Here is an 18,680-nt window from a genome sequence, read left to right as displayed (position 1 = left end):
ACTTGGGCCTCCAGCAACAATGATGGATCAAGGAGTACCCCCAGACTATGGACCTGATCTTTCAGAAGGAGTGCAACCCCATCCAGAACAGGCAATGAGCCTATCTCCCGGACCTGGGAACCACTCACCCACAGGGCTTCCGTCTTGTCAGGATTCAACTTCAGTTTACTGGCCCTCATCCAGCCCATTACTGAGTCTAGGCATTGATTCAGGACTTGCACAGCCTCTCCTGATTCAGATGTCACAGGGAGATAGAGCTGCGTGTCATCAGCCTACTGATGGCATCTAGCTCCAAATCCCCTAATGACCACTCCCAGCGGCTTCATATAGATATTAAACAACATTGGGGACAGGATGGTGCCCTGCAGCACCCCATAGCTCAAATGCCAAGGGGCCGATGAATAGTTACCTGATGTTACTCTCTGAAATCGGCCCCGTAGGTAGGACCAAAACCACTGTAACACAGTGCCTCCAATACCCATCCCACGGAGTTGATCCAGGAGGATAATATGGTCAATGGCATCTAACGCCGATGAGAGATCGAGCAGAATTAACAGGGTTGCACTCCCTCTGTCCCTCTCTCAATAAAGGTTAGCCATCAGAGGGACCAAGGCTGATTCAGTCCGGTAACCAGGACGAAACCTAGACTGAAATGGGTCTAGATAATCAGTATCCTCCAAGAGTGCCTGCAGTTGGTCCGCCATGACCCTCTCAAGTACCTTCCCTAGAAAAGGGGTATTTTTTACTGGGCGGTAGTTGTCTAATACTGTTGGGTCCAGAGTGAGCTTCTTCAGGAGTGGGCTTCTTCAGGCCTCATTACTGCCTCCTTAAGGACAGCAGGGACCACCCCTTCCCGTAGGGAAGCATTTATCACTCCCTGGACCCACCCAGTCATACCCCCTCGGCTAGTTTTTATTAGCCAGGAGGGACAGGGATCAAGAGGGCACGTGGTCAGTCGCATTACTGCAAGCATCTTGTCCACATCATCAGGCCATAACAACTGGAACTGATCCCACAAAATCGGGCAGATAGTGGCATTAGACACCTCGACTGGTACTGCACTAACAACAGCATCAAGTTTGCTGCAGAGACAAGCGATTTTGTCCTCAAAGTGCGATGCAAAAAGGTCACAGTGGGTCTTTGATGGGGCCAGGACCCCATTTACTGGGGAAGATGTTAACAACATTTACTGGGGAAGATGTTAACAATGGTTTTTCAGACCATTCAGGTCCTAATCCTCTACTCCAGGGTTAAGAAACCTTTTTGGCCCCAAGAGCTCCATTCAGTGTGGGTGGGGGAACCACACACACCTCAACACAAAACGCATGGGAAGTTTAAACTTCCCCTCTCTGCCTGTCTGCTGAGATGCCTTTCCCCCCCCCCCAGTGACACCTGTCAGGATTGCTGTTTCCCCACCACTATTAGCTGCAGGGAAACAGTGGTCTCTCCTGCATCAGGAGAGGTTAAAGACTCTCCCCAATCCCAGTGACCCCAACTGGGATAGTTGTCCTAGAAGAGCAACCTTTCCCTGCAGCCCAGCTGATCAGCAAAAAATGGAAGGTCTCTCTGATTATCCATGTCTTCTTGACAACACACGAGAGGAACAAAATTCAAAGCTGCAGTAGGGTGTCAGTTGAGATCCAGGCTGCAATCTTGCCCTCGGGTTATTACAATCAGTAACACTGGATTTAAAAGTACAATACTGAGAAAAGCCTTAACAAATAACTTCAGACCTATCGGATACTGCACTTCAGATTGCAAAACAGTCGCCCTCATCTAATTCCACACTGTCCCATGAACTTGAAAGAAAACAAACAGATAAGATATTATGGGCCAAGAGCGGTTCCATATAATAAAAGAATACCCAGGGGTCACTTTCTCTTTCACATCTAGGTTTCCCCCACTAGTAAGCAGTGCTACCGAAATGAGTAATTACAGTTGCCAACTGACTATTTTTCTCCTCCTACCAGTAACAAACACAGCTTTTGGTCACCCCAAATCATTCACCCTCACTTCCAAGACAGTGTCCTTTATGACATGATGCGGTTCTATGACATCTCATAGAGTATGCTCTCTTGGAGATGTGGGTGTATGATTTGGGGTGGCACAAAGCTTACTTTAGGGTGCATGCATCCAGTTCCTTATTCATTTATAGATATTTTATCAATTATTAGCATGGGCCCACTCACTTGATATTGTCTTGTGTCCAAAGCTTTGGGCTAGATGGGATTCTGTGCCGCTGTCTTGGAGATGAAGGTGTATGATTTGGGGTTGCCCAAAGCGAAGTTTAAGCTGTACTTCCCCAGGTGCCTTATTTGCATTTGACATCTGGCGTTGTCATGCATTACACAGCATTCCAATTAAAACCATTGTTTTTGAGCAGAGAACTGTTGTGAATCTTCGAGATTCACAACAGTTCTTTGCACAATATACAGAAACTATAGTCAAGATTTCACATCTGCTGCACCTATTTTAATGTTAGTATTTCAACCACTGTTTTAAATTTTGGCATTTTAATGTTGTATTGAATAGATTTGCTGTAACTTGCCTTGTGTGGGGTATATACCCAAAAGGTGAGCCAGAAATCCATTAAATGACAACAGTGCTTATTTGGGGGTGCAGGGACATATAAACTTCAGCTCCTTATTAAATCTACTGATTGAGTTCTGTTTCACACTTTTGTGTGAGGAAGGAACTGGGAACCATGTCAACCTTATCCAGCCCCAACAATAGCTGATCTCACACTATATTGTTGTACAAGCACTGCAGAAAGCTGCCAGAATTTCAGATAGCTTCCCACAACGTAGCTATGCAAGACCTACCCAGTACCAGGGTATCTCCAATATATAATCTCCACCAGCCTAAACAACCCCACAATACAGATCCCAATTTCCTTCTGCTGGTCTTTCCCCTCTCTTCCTTTGGTTTTATTTATTTTGAAACATACAAAGTGCCTTTCTGCCCAAAGCTCCCCTAAAGAAACTAACAAATAAAGATATAATCAGTAGCTATTGTATTGTTCGCCCCACAAGAAAAAAACCTTGCAATCTATGCCTGGATGGCTAACCTCCACCTTTAACAGGAAATACTCCTACTAAGCACTATAGCAACTGCTGGGTGCAAAGAAATCATGAAGCCCTTCAGGCTTAAGATATTTACCATATCTGGACTTGGGAAGGGAATCATTCAGACCTCCTTCACATATTAATAGGTAAGACAGGTTCCTGCATTTCCACACTTGGTCAAGATTTCTAGTTGTGTGTTGTCTATACATGCAACTCCCCTTCAAACATTACAAAAGAGACATGACTAATATGCTGTAGAAACATTCTGGGGTGAAAGTGGATTTAATGTGTGAGGAAATCCTGGATCTTTCCTAAGAAGATGTATATGTATGAGCAAAACTCCACACACAACAGTGACAATTATGTCTCTAGTTGTGGCAAACTTTCATCAAGGGTGCGGGGTAAGAAGTGAAAATGAAGATTTGTATGGGGAAGATTTGTGTGCAGGTGGGGAGAAATGCTTTTCTGATTCAACTGGGCTGCAAGTGATGCACAAGAATAGAACAATCACTCACATATCTATCCAACTGCCTTGAATCCTGTAAGGCTCCACGGCTGTCTTATTGTTCTACAGGGGTCATTCCAGAATTGGGTGAATTCTACTGCCTCTAGCTTCTCTTTAACTTATGTTTTTCAATTCGGGCAGGAAGGTGTAACCTAGATAGACTAAACAGAGTTACAAACTTTACTTGACAATTTGGAGGAAAGAAATACACTAACCCCCAAATCCTTGATCAAGACAGACACTGGCCAAAGTGACAGGATTTCCAAGTTGGACTTCGAGGCAAAACTCTTAAACTGCATTTTGATTTGGGGAAAAGAGGCATGTGTGAATAGTTATGAGAAAAGTTAGGAGACACTACAATGAACATCATTCCACTCACCTGTCACTCGTACTGTAAAGTTCTTGAGCATTTCAATGGAGTGTCTTGGTTTACAACTGTACAGGCCAGAGTCATCATAGGACACATTGATAATCCTCAACAATTTTTGGGCAATTTGAGTTCGGTTAGTAGGTGAAATCCCAGTGCCATCTTTATACCAGAAGACAGGCACAGAAGAGCCCAGTGTATTACACAGAAGTTCAAGGGTATCGCCACTTCCAACCACCAATTCTTCAAGGAAAGCAGTTTTACTCCTCAAATAATCTATGAGAAAGAAGCATATTGAAAAGATGTCAGCAAGTTCTTGATCATTCAGAATTATATCCAACGAACAGCAAGAATAAAATATGGTCCTATCATGGGCCAGGGATTGCAGCCCCTCTCTCTTGCCCATTCCCAGTGGATTTCTACAAACTTCCTTTCCTTTCGTTCCTGGGTTTTCCATCCCACCTTCCCTCGCCTCTATCCATAATCTCAATTGTCCTGTTCCCTCATCTCCTGCTGTGTCCACCTCCTTTCTCTTTGTCTCCTGCTCCTTCCATTCATAGGCATCAAAGCTGTACTGGTCCAACTTCCTTGCCCTTCAGTCCTCCAAATCTACTTTCGAAGACTACCTACTTCCTCGACATCTCCTTCCCTTATTCCTCCTGCAAACTACCCACTTTTTTCTCTACCAGGAATCTGTTTCCAGTGCTGAATGGTGGAATATGTGCACTCATTTCACATGCCAGCAAGGTTATGCTCAAAATCCTACAAGCTAGGCTTCAGCAGTATGTGAACCGAGAACTACCGGAAGTACAAGCTGGGTTTCGAAGAGGCAGAGGAACTAGAGATCAAATCGCCAACATTCGCTGGATCATGGAGAAAGCAAGAGAATTCCAGAAAAACATCTATTTCTGCTTCATTGACTACGCTAAAGCCTTTGATTGTGTGGATCACAACAAACTCTGGCAAATCGTTAAAGAGATGGGAGTACCAGACCACCTTATCTGTCTCCTGAGAAACCTGTACGAGGGTCAAGAAGCAACAGTCAGAACCAGACATGGAACAACCGATTGGTTCAAAATTGGGAAAGGAGTACGACAAGGCTGCATATTGTCGCCCTGCTTATTTAACTTATATGCAAAGTATATCATGAGAAACGCCGGGTTGGATGAATCAGAGGTTGGAATTAAGATTGCCGGGAGAATTATCAACAACCTCAGATACGCAGACGATACCACCCTAATGGCAGAAAGTGAAGAGGATCTAAAGAGCCTCTTGTTGAGGGTGAAAGTGGAGAATGCAAAAGCTGGTTTGAAACTCAACATTAACAAAACTAAGATCATGGCATCTGGCCCTATCACTTCCTGGAATATGGAAGGGGAAGAAATGGAAGCAGTGACAGATTTTATTTTCTTGGGCTCCAAGATCACCGCAGATGGTGACTGTAGCCATGAAATTAAAAGACGCTTGCTCCTTGGAAGGAAAGCTATGGCAAACCTAGACAGCATAGTAAGAAGCAGAGACATCACCTTGCCGACAAAGGTCCGTCTAATCAAAGCTATGGTTTTCCCAGTAGCAACGTATGGCTGTGAGAGCTGGACTATAAGGAAGGCTGAGTGCCGAAGAATTGATGCTTTCGAACTGTGGTGCTGGAGAAGACTCTTATGAGTCCCCTGGACTGCAAGGAGGTCCAATCAGTCAATCCTAAAGGAAATCAACCCTGAGTGCTCATTGGAAGGACAGATACTGAAGCTGAAGCTCAAATATTTTGGCCACCTAATGCGAAGAGAAAACTCTCTGGAAAAGACCCTGATGCTGGGAAAGATTGAAGGCAAAAGGAGAAGGGGCCGGCAGAGGATGAGATGGCTAGATAGCATCACGGATGCAATGAATATGAACTTGAGCACGCTCCGGGAGAGAGCGCAGGACAGGAAGGCCTGGCGTGCTATGGTCCATGGGGTCACGAAGAGTCGGACACGACTCAACGACTGAACTACAAAAAGATGACTTTTGACCATATGGAGCCTGATTTCCCTCGTAATTAGGGAACAGTAGCCTATTCCCACACATCTAGGATTAAGGAGCACTGCAGTACATCCCTGATGAATGGCTTATTTCCCAAGCAAGGTCAAGTCCTGGTATTTCTCCTGTTTATAATTACAACAATGGCTGACCAGAATCAGTGAAAAGCTGCTTCCCTGCCGCCTGGTTGAGAAATGAGCTTTCTTCAAAATGAAATTCCAATAAGAGCTGCTCCTAGTTCCTTCTCGTTTGGAATTTAGGGAAGGAAGCGGCTGGAAAAACGAAGCTCCTTGGAATATTCCACCCTCACCACATGCAGAAATGGTAACTGCTGGCTCTGGTGGTCGCTCAGTCTGTACTTGTTCCTTCCCTGTCCCAGTCAAGTGCTGCTGTAACCTGCACTGGATTGCCTTGGCTCACTCCTTCCCACCTGGTGGCCAGGGAAATTTCCAAGATAGTGCTGGTACTCTGGAGTAGTTGGGGCCCTAGCATAAAAGTATCGACTGCAATGGGGCACTAGCACCATTTTGAAGACTTTTATTTTTTCACGAGAGAGAGTGGGCAACACCAGGATGCAGCTTCTATGCGGGAGGCAATGACTGCTGACTTGGGAAGCGACTAGTTCCAAGTGATTTCTGGTGCCTCATTTGTTGCACAGGAAAGGGTCCACAGCTTAGTGGTAGAGTGTATGTTTTCCAGGGCATCTCCACTTTAAAGGATCTCATCAGGTAGCAGGGCTGGGAATGGTTTCTGCCTGCGATCCTGGACAGCTGATGTCAGTCAGAGAAGACAGCACTCAGCTAAATGAGAACATAAGAAGAGCCATGCTGGATCAGACGGAGGATCCATCTGGTTGAGCATTCTGTTCACAAGGTGGCCAGTTTTCGATGGGAGACCCACAACCAAGACATGCGTGCAACAGCACCCTCCTACTCATGTTTCCCAGCAACTGGTGTACATAGGCATACTGCCTCTGATACTGGAAGGAGCACAGAGCCATCAGAATTAGCAGCCATTGGTAGCCTTCTCCAGGAATTTATCTAACCCCCTTTTAAAGCCGTCCAAATTGATGGCCACCACAACATCCTGTGGTAGTGAACTCCATAGTTTAACTATGTGCTGTGTGAAGAAGTACTTCCTTTTATTTGTCCTGAATCAATCTGCTTCACGGGATGACCCTGGGTCACAATGGTCTCAGTCAGAATAAGGCAGCTTCATATGTTTTCTCCAATTCTGATTAGATACATAACTTTAAGAACTGGTGCCTCAGTTTACTTGTTTTCCCTCTTCCCTCCCTATCATTTTTTCCTTTTGTATCATGCCTTTTAGACTGTAGCCTGCAGGCGGAGACTTGTTTATTATTGATCTTGTTTATTATTATTGAACTTATGTAAGCCCTTCTGGAAGCCTTTTCAGCTGAAAAGTGGGGCAAACATGTTTTAAATAAACATGGTCAGGGCAGAGGACAATTTCCTGTCTCTGTCTGCCACTAGGGAGGACTGATGTAAATCTAATTTCCCACTCTGAAATTCCTATATTTCCTGAACAAGCATACATACTAACTGGTTGCTTTAAAAGTGAATACGTAGTAGTTTGCAACTAAATAGAGCCTTTATGCAACCTAGGAGCATACCCCCAAACCTCTACAGAATTATGTCTGCTTAGATACAAATTTCTAGTTGGCTGTATTTGTACACATGCACAGATATTAAGTAAGATCATTTATCTGAAGGCTACAGCAGCAATCCTATGCACAGTTACTTCTAAATAAGTCCCACTGAACAAAGTAATGAAATGAAAGTAGGACTTGCCCAAGTATAGTACAGAACAGCCTTCTGCAACCTGGTGCCCTCTAGATGTTTTGGACTACAATTCCTGGTCACTGACCATGCTGGCTTGGGTTGATGGGAGTTGTAGTCAAAATCATCTGGAGGGCATCAGTTCGCACAGAATTTTGCGACAGTAAGTGTTTGGAATTTTCTAGAACCAAGGGCTGGTTGTCACTGGACAGTGACTGTTGTTTGATTGGTAATAATAAATATTCATAATTTGGGAAGTAAACACTGTACAGCTCAGGTTGTTGAAGGGCATAAAACAGGAATACAAGATCATCCACATGGCCTCAGTGGATAATCCTAGTGATATACATGATGGTATCCCTTAGATTTTATTGCATGTGATACCTTGCCTTGATAGTCCCTAGGGCCCTGTAAAAAGGAAGTCCATAATAACTAATACAATTCATGATTTATTGTGTCATTTATACAGCTTAAACTCAGGAGCTAAGACTGGTATCTCTCTCCTCCCGTGTCCTCTCTTACATAGAAAAGCAGCCTTGAATGTGGTGTCCTATAGAAGATCATAAATCAGTTTTAAAAGGCTATAAGTGTAGGTTTTATTATTTATTTTAAATTAAATTCAGATTTCCTTTTAAACCAAGCTGTATTTTGTTGTTATGAGATGCTTACTATAATTGTTTTTTTAAAAAATAATCTATTTTCTAAAATAATCAATTTTACCCACCCTGGCTCTAGTGTGCTGAGGAACCTTGGTTCTTTTCCTTTTTCTGAGTGACACTGCACCCTGTGGAAGAGGCCATTTCACTTACTGCAGGAGTTGCTTCCCAAAGAACTGCCTTCAAGCGGGAGGCACACTCACTCCTGGCTTTCTTTGCTAAATGCTGGCAAATTGGGCACCTACCGACATTCTGCCCCTTCACCCAGATGACTGGCACAATGGATGTCAAAAGGTGACATTTCTACCATTCTGGTTACAGTTTGTGTAGAGGCCTATTTCTCTCAATGGCTCAAGGGTAAACCAAGGAGAGCAATACACGTCCCACTCATCTTATGGCACTGAAGCAGCCTCTTTCTTTCTTTCTTTTCTTTCTTTCTTTGCATTATCTGAACTGCAGAGACCATACCTGTCATTTTTTTAAAATCATCTATGGCTAATAGCAGCTTTGGCAGATGCAGGAAGAAAGGAGGTTTAGATTAGGGAAATGGTGCTGCAGGAAAGGGCTAGAACTTCCTCTCCTAGAATGTCACTTTCCCATCTTCAAAGAAGCTGCACAGGGTTGCTAAATAAATCAAAACAGAAAACAAAAACAACAAAACTTAAAAAAATATAGATAACCATAAGATCTGCCACATCATTGAATCAGAGTTGGAGTGGGACTCAGAGGTCGTCTAGTGCAACCTCCTGCTCTGTGCAGGAAATCCAGAGTTAAAGCATCTCCAATAGATGGCTGTCCAGCCTCGACGTCAGACAGAGATACACAACCTGGTGCCCTCCACTGGCTGGGGCTGATGGAAGTTCTAGTCCAAAACATCTGGAGGGAACCAAACTGGGGAAGGCTGTGCTAGCTGAAGACCTCCAGGGAGGGACAACCACCCACCTACCCTGCTAACTGGTTCCATTGCCAAATTGCTCTTGCCAAAGAAGCTTTTCCTAAGGTTCAATTGAAATCTACCCTCCTGTAACTTTAACCCATTAGATCTAGTCTTATCCTCTGGGGCTGCAGAGAACAAGCCTTTGCAACACTCCCTCAGGTATTTGAAGAGTGCCATGTCTACTTTGGACTTAATCCACACTGCTGGTTCAGGGCATGGTCTGAAGGCATACGAGGCAGCCACCTAAAGCTAAGCAGGTCTGGTCAATGTTTGGAGGGGAGACCACCTGAAAACCACATGTAGCCACCTTGAGTTCCATGATGGAAGAAAGGTGGGATATAAATGTAATAAATAAATAAAAATAAACAGCTAATCCTTAAAAATGGAACAATTTTAAATTAGTCTGATTCATAACTTTAACCATTAATGCCCCTGTAGTGCCTAATAGCTCTAGGAGCTCTGTTCACATTGGAAGGAAGGATGGAAATTCAACATAAATTAGCCTCAACATTTTATGAGTTCTCTATTTTGGGCAACAAAGCCTTCTGCGTGGGGGATGGCATTGAATGTCTATTTGTTCAGACTCCCACCCCCAATCCGTGTAACTGGTGTTTAGGCAGCCACCCCCTGTGTTTCTTTTTGACATTTTGCATATTTCAATTCACACGGCTCACTTTGGTTCCACGCTGATGTAGCACTCCCTTTTTTCTGATCTCTGGACTGGACCTTTTTTTTTTTTAGTTCCCCCAAGCCATTTGGACAATGCTAAACTCCCCAGGTTTACGGCATTTTAATTTTTTTCTGGTACACTGTAGTACTACTTAAAGAAGAATTGCTTCCTCTATAACTTTAGATAATCAATTATATTTTTGAAATCTAAGGAAGCTTTACAAATGTTTTGGGAACTTAGATTATAAGTCCCATTGCATTCAGTGGGGCTTACTCCCAGGAAAAGTGGTTATGGGACTGCGGCCTAACTGCTTTAAGGCATCAGTATTTAACTGGTGGGTCATGGCTCCAACTGGAATGCATCCTCTCCTGAGATTGGACTGAGCAAATTGTCAATCCATCGTTATTTAGCACCATCATCATTTACTTTTTCTAAATCATGTTTTAAATGGGCTGGGGGGGGGGAATGCAAAATAGTTGGTAAAAAAAAAAATTGGGTTCCAATTTTGCTGTTTGGGTTTAAAGAAGGAACTGGTCTAAAATGGTTGACAGTTATTCTATTAAGCTATCAGTAAGCACCACTGGAAAGAGAAGCTAAGGGGTTCCCCAATCCAGCAATTTATCTACTTATCCACAGCAGCAATAATCACAGAATTAGCAAGAGACCTCTCTAATGGGGCTGCTTTGGCTATGCATATTGTTACCATAGTCACCTTATGGTGAATATGTTCAGAGAATACCTTCAACCATTTAAAACTGCACGTCCCAAAGACCAACAAAGGGAAAACAAAAAGAATACCCCGTGTGACCAAAATACAGTCCATGCCACATCCACTGTTTTCACTCGTTTCCCTTTTTTAGGCAAAAGTTTGTGCATTATTAAAAATGCATATCATTTTGCATATCAGGTCATGACAGAAGCCACATTTTTTAACTTCTTGCCCATACTATATTTGCACTCAATTTGGATAGCCAAGAACAGACTCCATCTTATCTCCTATTAAATAAGGATGGAAAAATTATAACAGATGATAAGGAAAAGGCAGAAGTGCTCAATTCCTACCTTGGCTCAGTCTTCTCTCGAAAGAGGGTTTATGAGCCCCCTGGCAAAGGTGAAGTACAGGCTGAAGGGGCAGGATTGCAGCTGGAGATCGATAGGCATATAGTCAAGGAACACCTAATTACTTTGAATGAGTTCAAATCTCCAGGACCAGATGAACTGCATCCTAGGGTAATAAAGGAACTGGCAGAAGAACTCGCAGAACCACTGTCTATTATCTTTAAGAAATCATGGAGGACGGGTAAAGTGCCAGAGGAGGGCTAATGGTGTCCCTATCTTCAAAAAGGGTAAAAAGGAGGAACCTGGGAACTACAGACCAGTCAGTCTGACATCAATCCCTGGGAAAATTCTGGAGCAGATTATAAAGCAATCCATCTGGAAGCACCTTGACAACAATGCGGTGATTACTTGAAGCCAACATGGATTTGTCAAGAACAAATCCTGCCAGACGGATCTGGTCTCATTTTTTGATCAGGTCACCTCCCTTGTGGACTGTGGGAATGCTGTGGACATAAAATACCTTGACTTCAGCAAAGCTTTTGACAAAGTGCCCCATGATATCCTGATGAGCAAACTAGCTCAAAGTGGGCTAGATGAAACAACTATCAGGTGGATCCACAGTTGGCTACAGAATTGGACTCAAAGAGTGCTTATCAATGGGATCTTCTCAAACTGGGAAGAGGTAATAAGCAGAGTACCGCAGGGCTCAGGCCTGGGCCCAGTGCTCTTCAACATTTGTATGAATGACTTGGAGGAGGAGGTGAAGGGAATGCTGATCAAATTTGCAGATGACACAAAATTGGGCGGGATAGCTAATACCCTGGAAGACTGAAAGAGAATTCAAAGTGATCTGGATAGACTGGAGCACTGGGCAGAAAACAACAGAACGCAATTTAGTAGGGACAAATGCCAAGTTCTGCACCTAGGAAAAAGAAAACAAATGCACAGTTACAAGATCGGGGATACTTGGCTCAACAATACTACAAGAGAGAAGGATCTTGGAATTGTTGTAGATCGCAAGCTGAATATGAGCCAACAATGTGATGTGGCTGCAAAAAAGGCAAATGCTCTTTTGGGCTGCATTCATAGAAGCATAGCTTCCAAATCCCGGGAAGTACTAGTTCCCCTCTACTCAGCACTGGTTAGGCCTCATCTGGAGTACTGTGTCCAGTTCTGGGCACCACATTTTAAGAAGGATGCAGACAAACTGGAGAGGGTTCAGAGGAGGGCAATGACAATGATCAGGGGACTGGAAACAAAGCCCTATGAAGAGAGACTGAAAGAACTGGGCATGTTTAGCCTTGAGAAGAGAAGACTGAGGGGAGATAGGATAGCGCTCTTCAAGTACTTGAAAGGTTGTTACAGAGAGGAAGCCAGGATCTGTTCTCGATCATCCCAGAGTGCAGGACACGGAATCATGGGCTCAAGTGACAGGAAGCCAGATTCCGGCTGAACATCAGAAAAAACTTCCTGTCTGTTAGAGCAATATGACAGTGGAACCAATTACCTAGGGAGGTAGTGGGCTCTCCCACACTGGAGGCATTCAAGACAAGGCTGGACAGGCATCTGTCGGGGATGCTCTGACTTGGATTCCTGCATTGCGCAGGGAGTTGGACTCAATGGCCTTGTAGGCCCCTTCCAGCCCTACTATTGATTCTATGATTCCTGCTTGGCCCCCCAATCCACCCAATGCCTGGATAGCAGCAGACATCTGTGCCAGAAAAAGAGCCTATGCTAGGTAAGGGGCTGGCCCAGGGGAAAGTAACATTGCCAGAGGCTGTCCCAAGCAAAAGAAAAAAGTCAGTACTAAAAAGCTGAAAAACTAAAAGGAGAGAGTGAAGCCTCACACTTACAGTATGCTGAGATATGAACATTTACTATAACATGGGATATGTCTGACACACCTTTAAAACATTCAGAGCCACAAGGGATGAGAAACGTGAATCACACAGAACATTCTCAAAACCCCTCTTCAGAGGTTACCAGGGCTGGTCCATGCATTCAGTGAGCCTGCATATAGCAGGGGCAGCGCAGGGGGATGCATCACCGCCCCCTTATACACATTCCCTTGCATGTCTGCAATGTACATGGAGATGTTACAGACATGCAAAGGAACATGCATTCAGCAAGGGTGGAGTCTGTTGTCGCAATGCCCACCCAATGCACATTAACTGACCTTGTGGAGGAGCCCCAAACGTCTGAACAGGGCTGAAGTGAAATGTCTGAGCTGTTGCTGTTAGAATCAAAACTTTTATCCCAAATATCATTTTCAAAACATGTCAGGTGTATCAAATATAATAAAATACTTGCCGAGCACCAGTTCAAGGCTTTGCCTCTCCTGCTTTTTTGACGGAGTGGCCTGCTCCTCTAATGAGTAAATGGGCACTAGTCAGGAATTCTAAGGCAGCAAGCGCTTGCCTTTGTGACCATGGCTTCAGCCACATTAAAAAGACACAACTGTCATAAAGCAACATTTTTCCAGAAGCAAACGTTGCAATACTTAAAGACTGTTCGAGACAAGTTTTCAATGTTTGTCATCTGTCCCCACAGCCCAGCCCAGCCCAGCCCAGCCCAGCCCAATTTTTCAATACTCATAGCCTTCAAACCCTGATTAGCATTTTTGTAGGCTGCATGCCACTTTTCTCAGTAGTACTGTTGTAATAAACTGACTGCTTGACATTACTGACTAAAGTGCCGTACATCAGCAGCAGCCATGGGGAGGAAGGAGAGTGAGATGCACACTTTTGGAAGCACACAGTCATGCACCTTCTACAATGCCTTACACGGCCCAGCTAACTCTTCCAGCTAGCAGTTCTGCAGGTACAAGTTCTCGATTCCTCTGGATTTCCCTGACCATTTTTATATGGAACCTGTCAAGAATGAGGGTACTAGAAGCCATGATGGCCGATCTGGTTGTCACGTTCAAAGTAGCCACCTGGAAGCTGATTGTTATTTGGCCATTTCTCAGCCCAGCAGCTCAAGGCCACACTCTGTTCCTGTTAATTGGGAAAGTGATAACAGCCGTGTCTGGTGGGAAGATCCAGCCCTCTTGGAGGGTGGAGTGGGATGTCCTGGGACTGGGCTATGACTGGGTGTTTCAAATCTGCCTTGAGTTGCTAGGGCTGGGCAATAAATAGGGGGGCAAAGAAGGGGCAGGCGTCTCTTTTTTTGCCCTGACGGTACCAGAGTGTGTTGCTGCTTGATGGCTATCCTGAGAGGCCCACGCTTTGGTATGAATAGAATAGCTAGATTTATTGTTTTGCTCCTGGGAGTGTGTGTCCAGGTGATTGGTGTTTCTGGCTTTTGGGTATTGTAATCTTGCTTGTAATTTCCTGTACAACCTACCACTTTCCCCCTTTTCCTTCCTCTTTGTTCCTTTCCCCTAATAAACTTTTATCCAAGTTCCAGTTGGTGTGGTGTGTCCTATGTAACTTCAGTGCTAAATACAGTGCCTATTGGCCTAGGAGGGAAGCTACTGGGTAATCTTGGGGGAACCTGTGGCTGAGTTGGGCCTGTCCTACCTTGCAGGGTTGTTGGGGTGACTCCAACAATCCTTCACAGACCCCACGCCTCTCAGATGAAATGTTCATTTAGACAGCTACCAGCCAATACCTCAAGAGTGAAGTGCAAGATACTAGAATCCTGAAAGTTTCTGCTTTATGATGAAAAAACACCTAATGACAACAACCTGAAGGGACCCAATGAACTGAGTTTTGCCTGGTTGACAAATTAAAAATGGAAGCCACCACACTCCAGAGCCAATACATAGGACCAAATCAGAAAAGTGCGGGGGGGGGGGAGAGAAGGAAAGAAAACCCAGAGTACTTATTCTCACTCCTAAACCAGCTTCCACTGGAATTATGTTCACAGCACATTAATTGTCATTCCAACTACAACAATCCTAGTTTTGGTGCATTCATAGTCTGATTTTTCTTACCCAATAGAAATCTTTCTTAAAAAAACATCTCAAAATCCTGGTTCAACTTCTTCCAGCATTCCTTCATTAGAAAATCATAACTTCTGTTCATGAGATTGGTAAACGTACATTAAAAAAAAAAACTACAACACTTACAGCACAAACATAACATAGCACCTCAGAAGTAAGTCCCATTCAATTCAAAGATACTTCCAAGTATGTATGTATAGGATGGCAGCCTACAAAATGGATGAAAGGGGTTTTTTTATGTGAAAAAAGAAATATTAATTCTGGTGTATATTTACAGTGTCCAAAGTTATAATTTATTTGTTTCATTTTTAAACTACCCAATAACCAAAGTTCTCTGGGTGGTGCATAAACTAAAACCATAAAATACAAGGTAACAACAATTCAATGACAATAAAACAGGTCAGATAAAAACAAGGTAAAACTAGCAGCAGCATATAATAAAAGCCTGGAGACAGACTGGCGGCCACTGCAAATGGACTGACACAATATGATTGTATTGGCCATTCCCAGTCAACAGTCTAACTGTCTCATTTTGGATTAACCGAAATTTCCAAGCCATAATCAAAAGGAGCCCCAGGGATAACACATTGCGATGATCCAAACGGGAGGTTACCATTCCTCTGTCCAGGGAGTGTCATCATTGGTATATCGGCCTGAGCTGATAAAAGGTGTCCCAAGCCACTGAGACTACCAGTTCTTCTAGTGACAACGCGGGACCCAAGAGCACCCCCAACCCATACATTTGATCCTTTAAAGCAGGAGCAGGCAACTTGTGGCCCTCCAGATGTTTTGGCCTACAACTCCCAGCATCCCTCATGACTGACTATGCTGGATAGGACTGATGAAAATAGTAGGCCAAAACATCTGGAGTAGGAGTTGGAGTAGGCCAAAACATCTGAAGTTGCCCACCCCTGCATTAGATAAAATGCACCCACACAAAAACAGGGTAAACATCAGTCAGGAAGATGAACCACCCACAAACATTTCCTCCATCTTGTTTGGGTTGAGCCTCACTTTATTGGCCCTCAGCCAGTCCATTATCTTGCCCAAGAAAGGTTCAGAACATCAGCTCTCTCATCTTCCATTTCGCTGCCAGTTCTATGAGCAAAGCTACCAATCTAACATTTGAACAATGTCATCTCTTTTGCAGCAGCTTTGCTAGAAACTGAACTATACTGGAGTTCTTGTTTCAACTGTTTTATTACTGATTAATGTTCAGTAGTTTCCCCAGAGGTAAAACACAATGTAGGAAATCTGATAATTAATTAATAAATCTCCTTGCACCTATTGGCTCTGCCTTGACTCCATTCTATTGGTCTGACCTTCCGTCACTGCAAACACAGAGGCTGGGTTTGCACGATCAGAGGGTGTAAAGAAGCCATGGTACCTTCTTCCCCCACCCCCACACATGGCGTTTGTGTGCCCACCATTTCCCTAATTACCCACACTGCGGGTTGCCATGTCATCCAAACCCAGAGCGCAGCAGGGGTGACTTCTTACCCACCCCACAGCCCCTACTACAAGCCATGGGTTGTAGGGTGGGTAAGAAGCCACCCTCCACATGCTGGGTTTGGATGACACGGTAATCTGTGATGCGGCACAGGCAATTAGGGAAATGGCAGGTGAGGGAGCATGGGAAGAAGCTATGATGTCTTCTTTACCCCTGCTGATTGTGCAAACCCACCCAGGATAACCCAAATAGTGAAACTAAGCAAATGTGTATGGCCAGCAGGTGTTAGGATTCCTCAAACAAGGCTACGTTCCACAATAAGTCTGAAATAGGACCGCAAATTTCATTCTACTTCCCTTGAGAATAAAACAGGCCATGGGATCATCTTTCCCATTCCCAAATGTTTCTTTTCCTCTCAACTCCCTTGCTCTTTGCAAGCTAAGCTACAAGTCTGCCAATGGCAACAATGAAGTGCTAGTCATCATTTGCCAGGAAGATTAACATTTTTAAATAATTGTTTTTTCAAGATATGTGAGGCACATAAATAAAATACAGTTGGGCAATTTTTGAAAAAGTAAACACCAGGTTTAAGGAGAAGAAAAGGCCAAAACTCTTGCCTTCATCCCCATAGCTTTGCTTGTTTTCTAAGAAAGTTTTGTGAATTCTCCTCTGAGAGTACGTAATGTACCAGGATTTCTCCTTTGTATGTTGTAGCTGAAGGCACACAGACTGCTACCACATTCACTAGAATGCCACAGCCTTCTATTTCTATGCAAATTGCAACAGCATTTTCAAACTCCAAGTATGGCTCAACTGGCCTCTTTCCTCCAAGCATGGGGACTGCCAAGGAAGAGGCTCAGCTTGGACTTAATTATACCCCCTGAGGTAGAATAGCAACACTTTCTCTGCTATATTATTCAACCCTCAAACTGGAGTACCAAGTGTTAATACTGTGTGACACCGATAGGATGGAAATGCCCAACATGAGAAAACTGCTAATGAGACAGTGACTGATACTCTCCCCCATGCACAGGACTCAGGCTAACTCAAGCACGCAAGTCAAAACACTCTCTCATCACTGTTGCTTTTGCAGTCCAAACACAGAAATCTAGATGGTTGATCATGTGGCATCTACAGTTAAGTTCTGAACAAGAATCACAAATCAAGTGAAGCCAATGATTAAACAATCTTTTTTCAATATTCAATAGTATTTAAGCCTGGGGAAATATACTATGAACATCTTTAAAAACTAATTTAAAAAGCCAACCGAAAGTTTGCCTTGGCTGTGTAAAACTTTTAGAGTTGTGGATTTTTCCAAAGAGTAATCAGCTAACTGATATTGCCAAACTATTGCTACATCAAACCTATTCCTTCTGGTGTCAACTGGAAATTGTGCTCTGTACGCAGCAGGACTAGAAGCCACCAATGAGTAAAGCTTTGAAAAGGAGTCAAACATTATGTTTGAGAGGTTTCACATTTTCAACACTACTTGGTATGCAAAAGGAGACTGAACAGTACTCTGTTTATGGAGAGCCAACCGATGGCATTCTTCCTAGGAACTTGTTGATCTTAGGAAGGGTACCCAAGGGTATTGTATCACCAATGTTTCCTATAGTGGCCTGAAACGGTTCAGAGCATGCAGTGCTGAAGCGGAACTCCTGGCAATGATTCAGGGACTTAAACTAACATTCTATAGTCACCCCCTGATGCCCACCCATTACTTACTTCAGAGTAACTAACCACCAAGTTTAGGATTTCTTATCCTGGAAGTTAAACTGAGACCACCTGGATTGCATGAATAAGCCAAAATATCTGGAGGTGGTGGTAGTAGTGGTGAGATCTCTCCTTGTATGAGCAAACGGATCTGACAGTTTTCTCTGCTTTGGAATTCTCGCTCCCCTCTCACTTTCTACAAGCTAAAACAGGCCAACACTTCCATCCATATGAATCTTCAGCACAGGTTCAGACCATATTAATTTTCTGTACTTTCTCTGATGCTATGTGGCAAACCCATCCCCACGACTTTTTTAGAACTTTTATTTCAGCCATTCTCTAAAGCTGGAAGCAAAATAAAATTGCCTTCAACATAACTAGATTGAAATGTTTAATTTATGTCAAAACTGGAGGAAGTCTTTATCACATATCTTTTTTATTTCTGCTTCTGTATTTTGCAGAATGATTAGTGGCACAACTATATTGTTAAGAAT

General features: G+C 43.6%; 1 protein-coding gene across 6 annotated transcripts in view; it reads right to left on the bottom strand.

Annotated features, from left to right (window-relative positions):
* Positions 1 to 18,680, bottom strand: part of FGFR3 (fibroblast growth factor receptor 3) — a 69,606-nt gene that overhangs the window by 36,300 nt on the left and 14,626 nt on the right. For all 6 annotated transcript variants that reach the window (XM_084845016.1, XM_084845017.1, XM_084845013.1 and 3 more), the window contains one exon: positions 3,950 to 4,213. In XM_084845016.1, coding sequence (XP_084701142.1) covers positions 3,950 to 4,213 — 264 coding nt within the window. The remainder of the gene's footprint in view (positions 1 to 3,949; positions 4,214 to 18,680) is intronic.

Source organism: Heloderma suspectum, chromosome 3 (assembly GCF_057233095.1).
Source record: "Heloderma suspectum isolate Gila_16-S chromosome 3, 16-S_ref, whole genome shotgun sequence".
In the NCBI taxonomy this organism is placed as follows: domain Eukaryota; kingdom Metazoa; phylum Chordata; class Lepidosauria; order Squamata; family Helodermatidae; genus Heloderma; species Heloderma suspectum.
The sequence above is the reverse complement of the archived record's forward strand: the minus strand, read 5'-3'. Positions and strand labels throughout refer to the sequence as shown.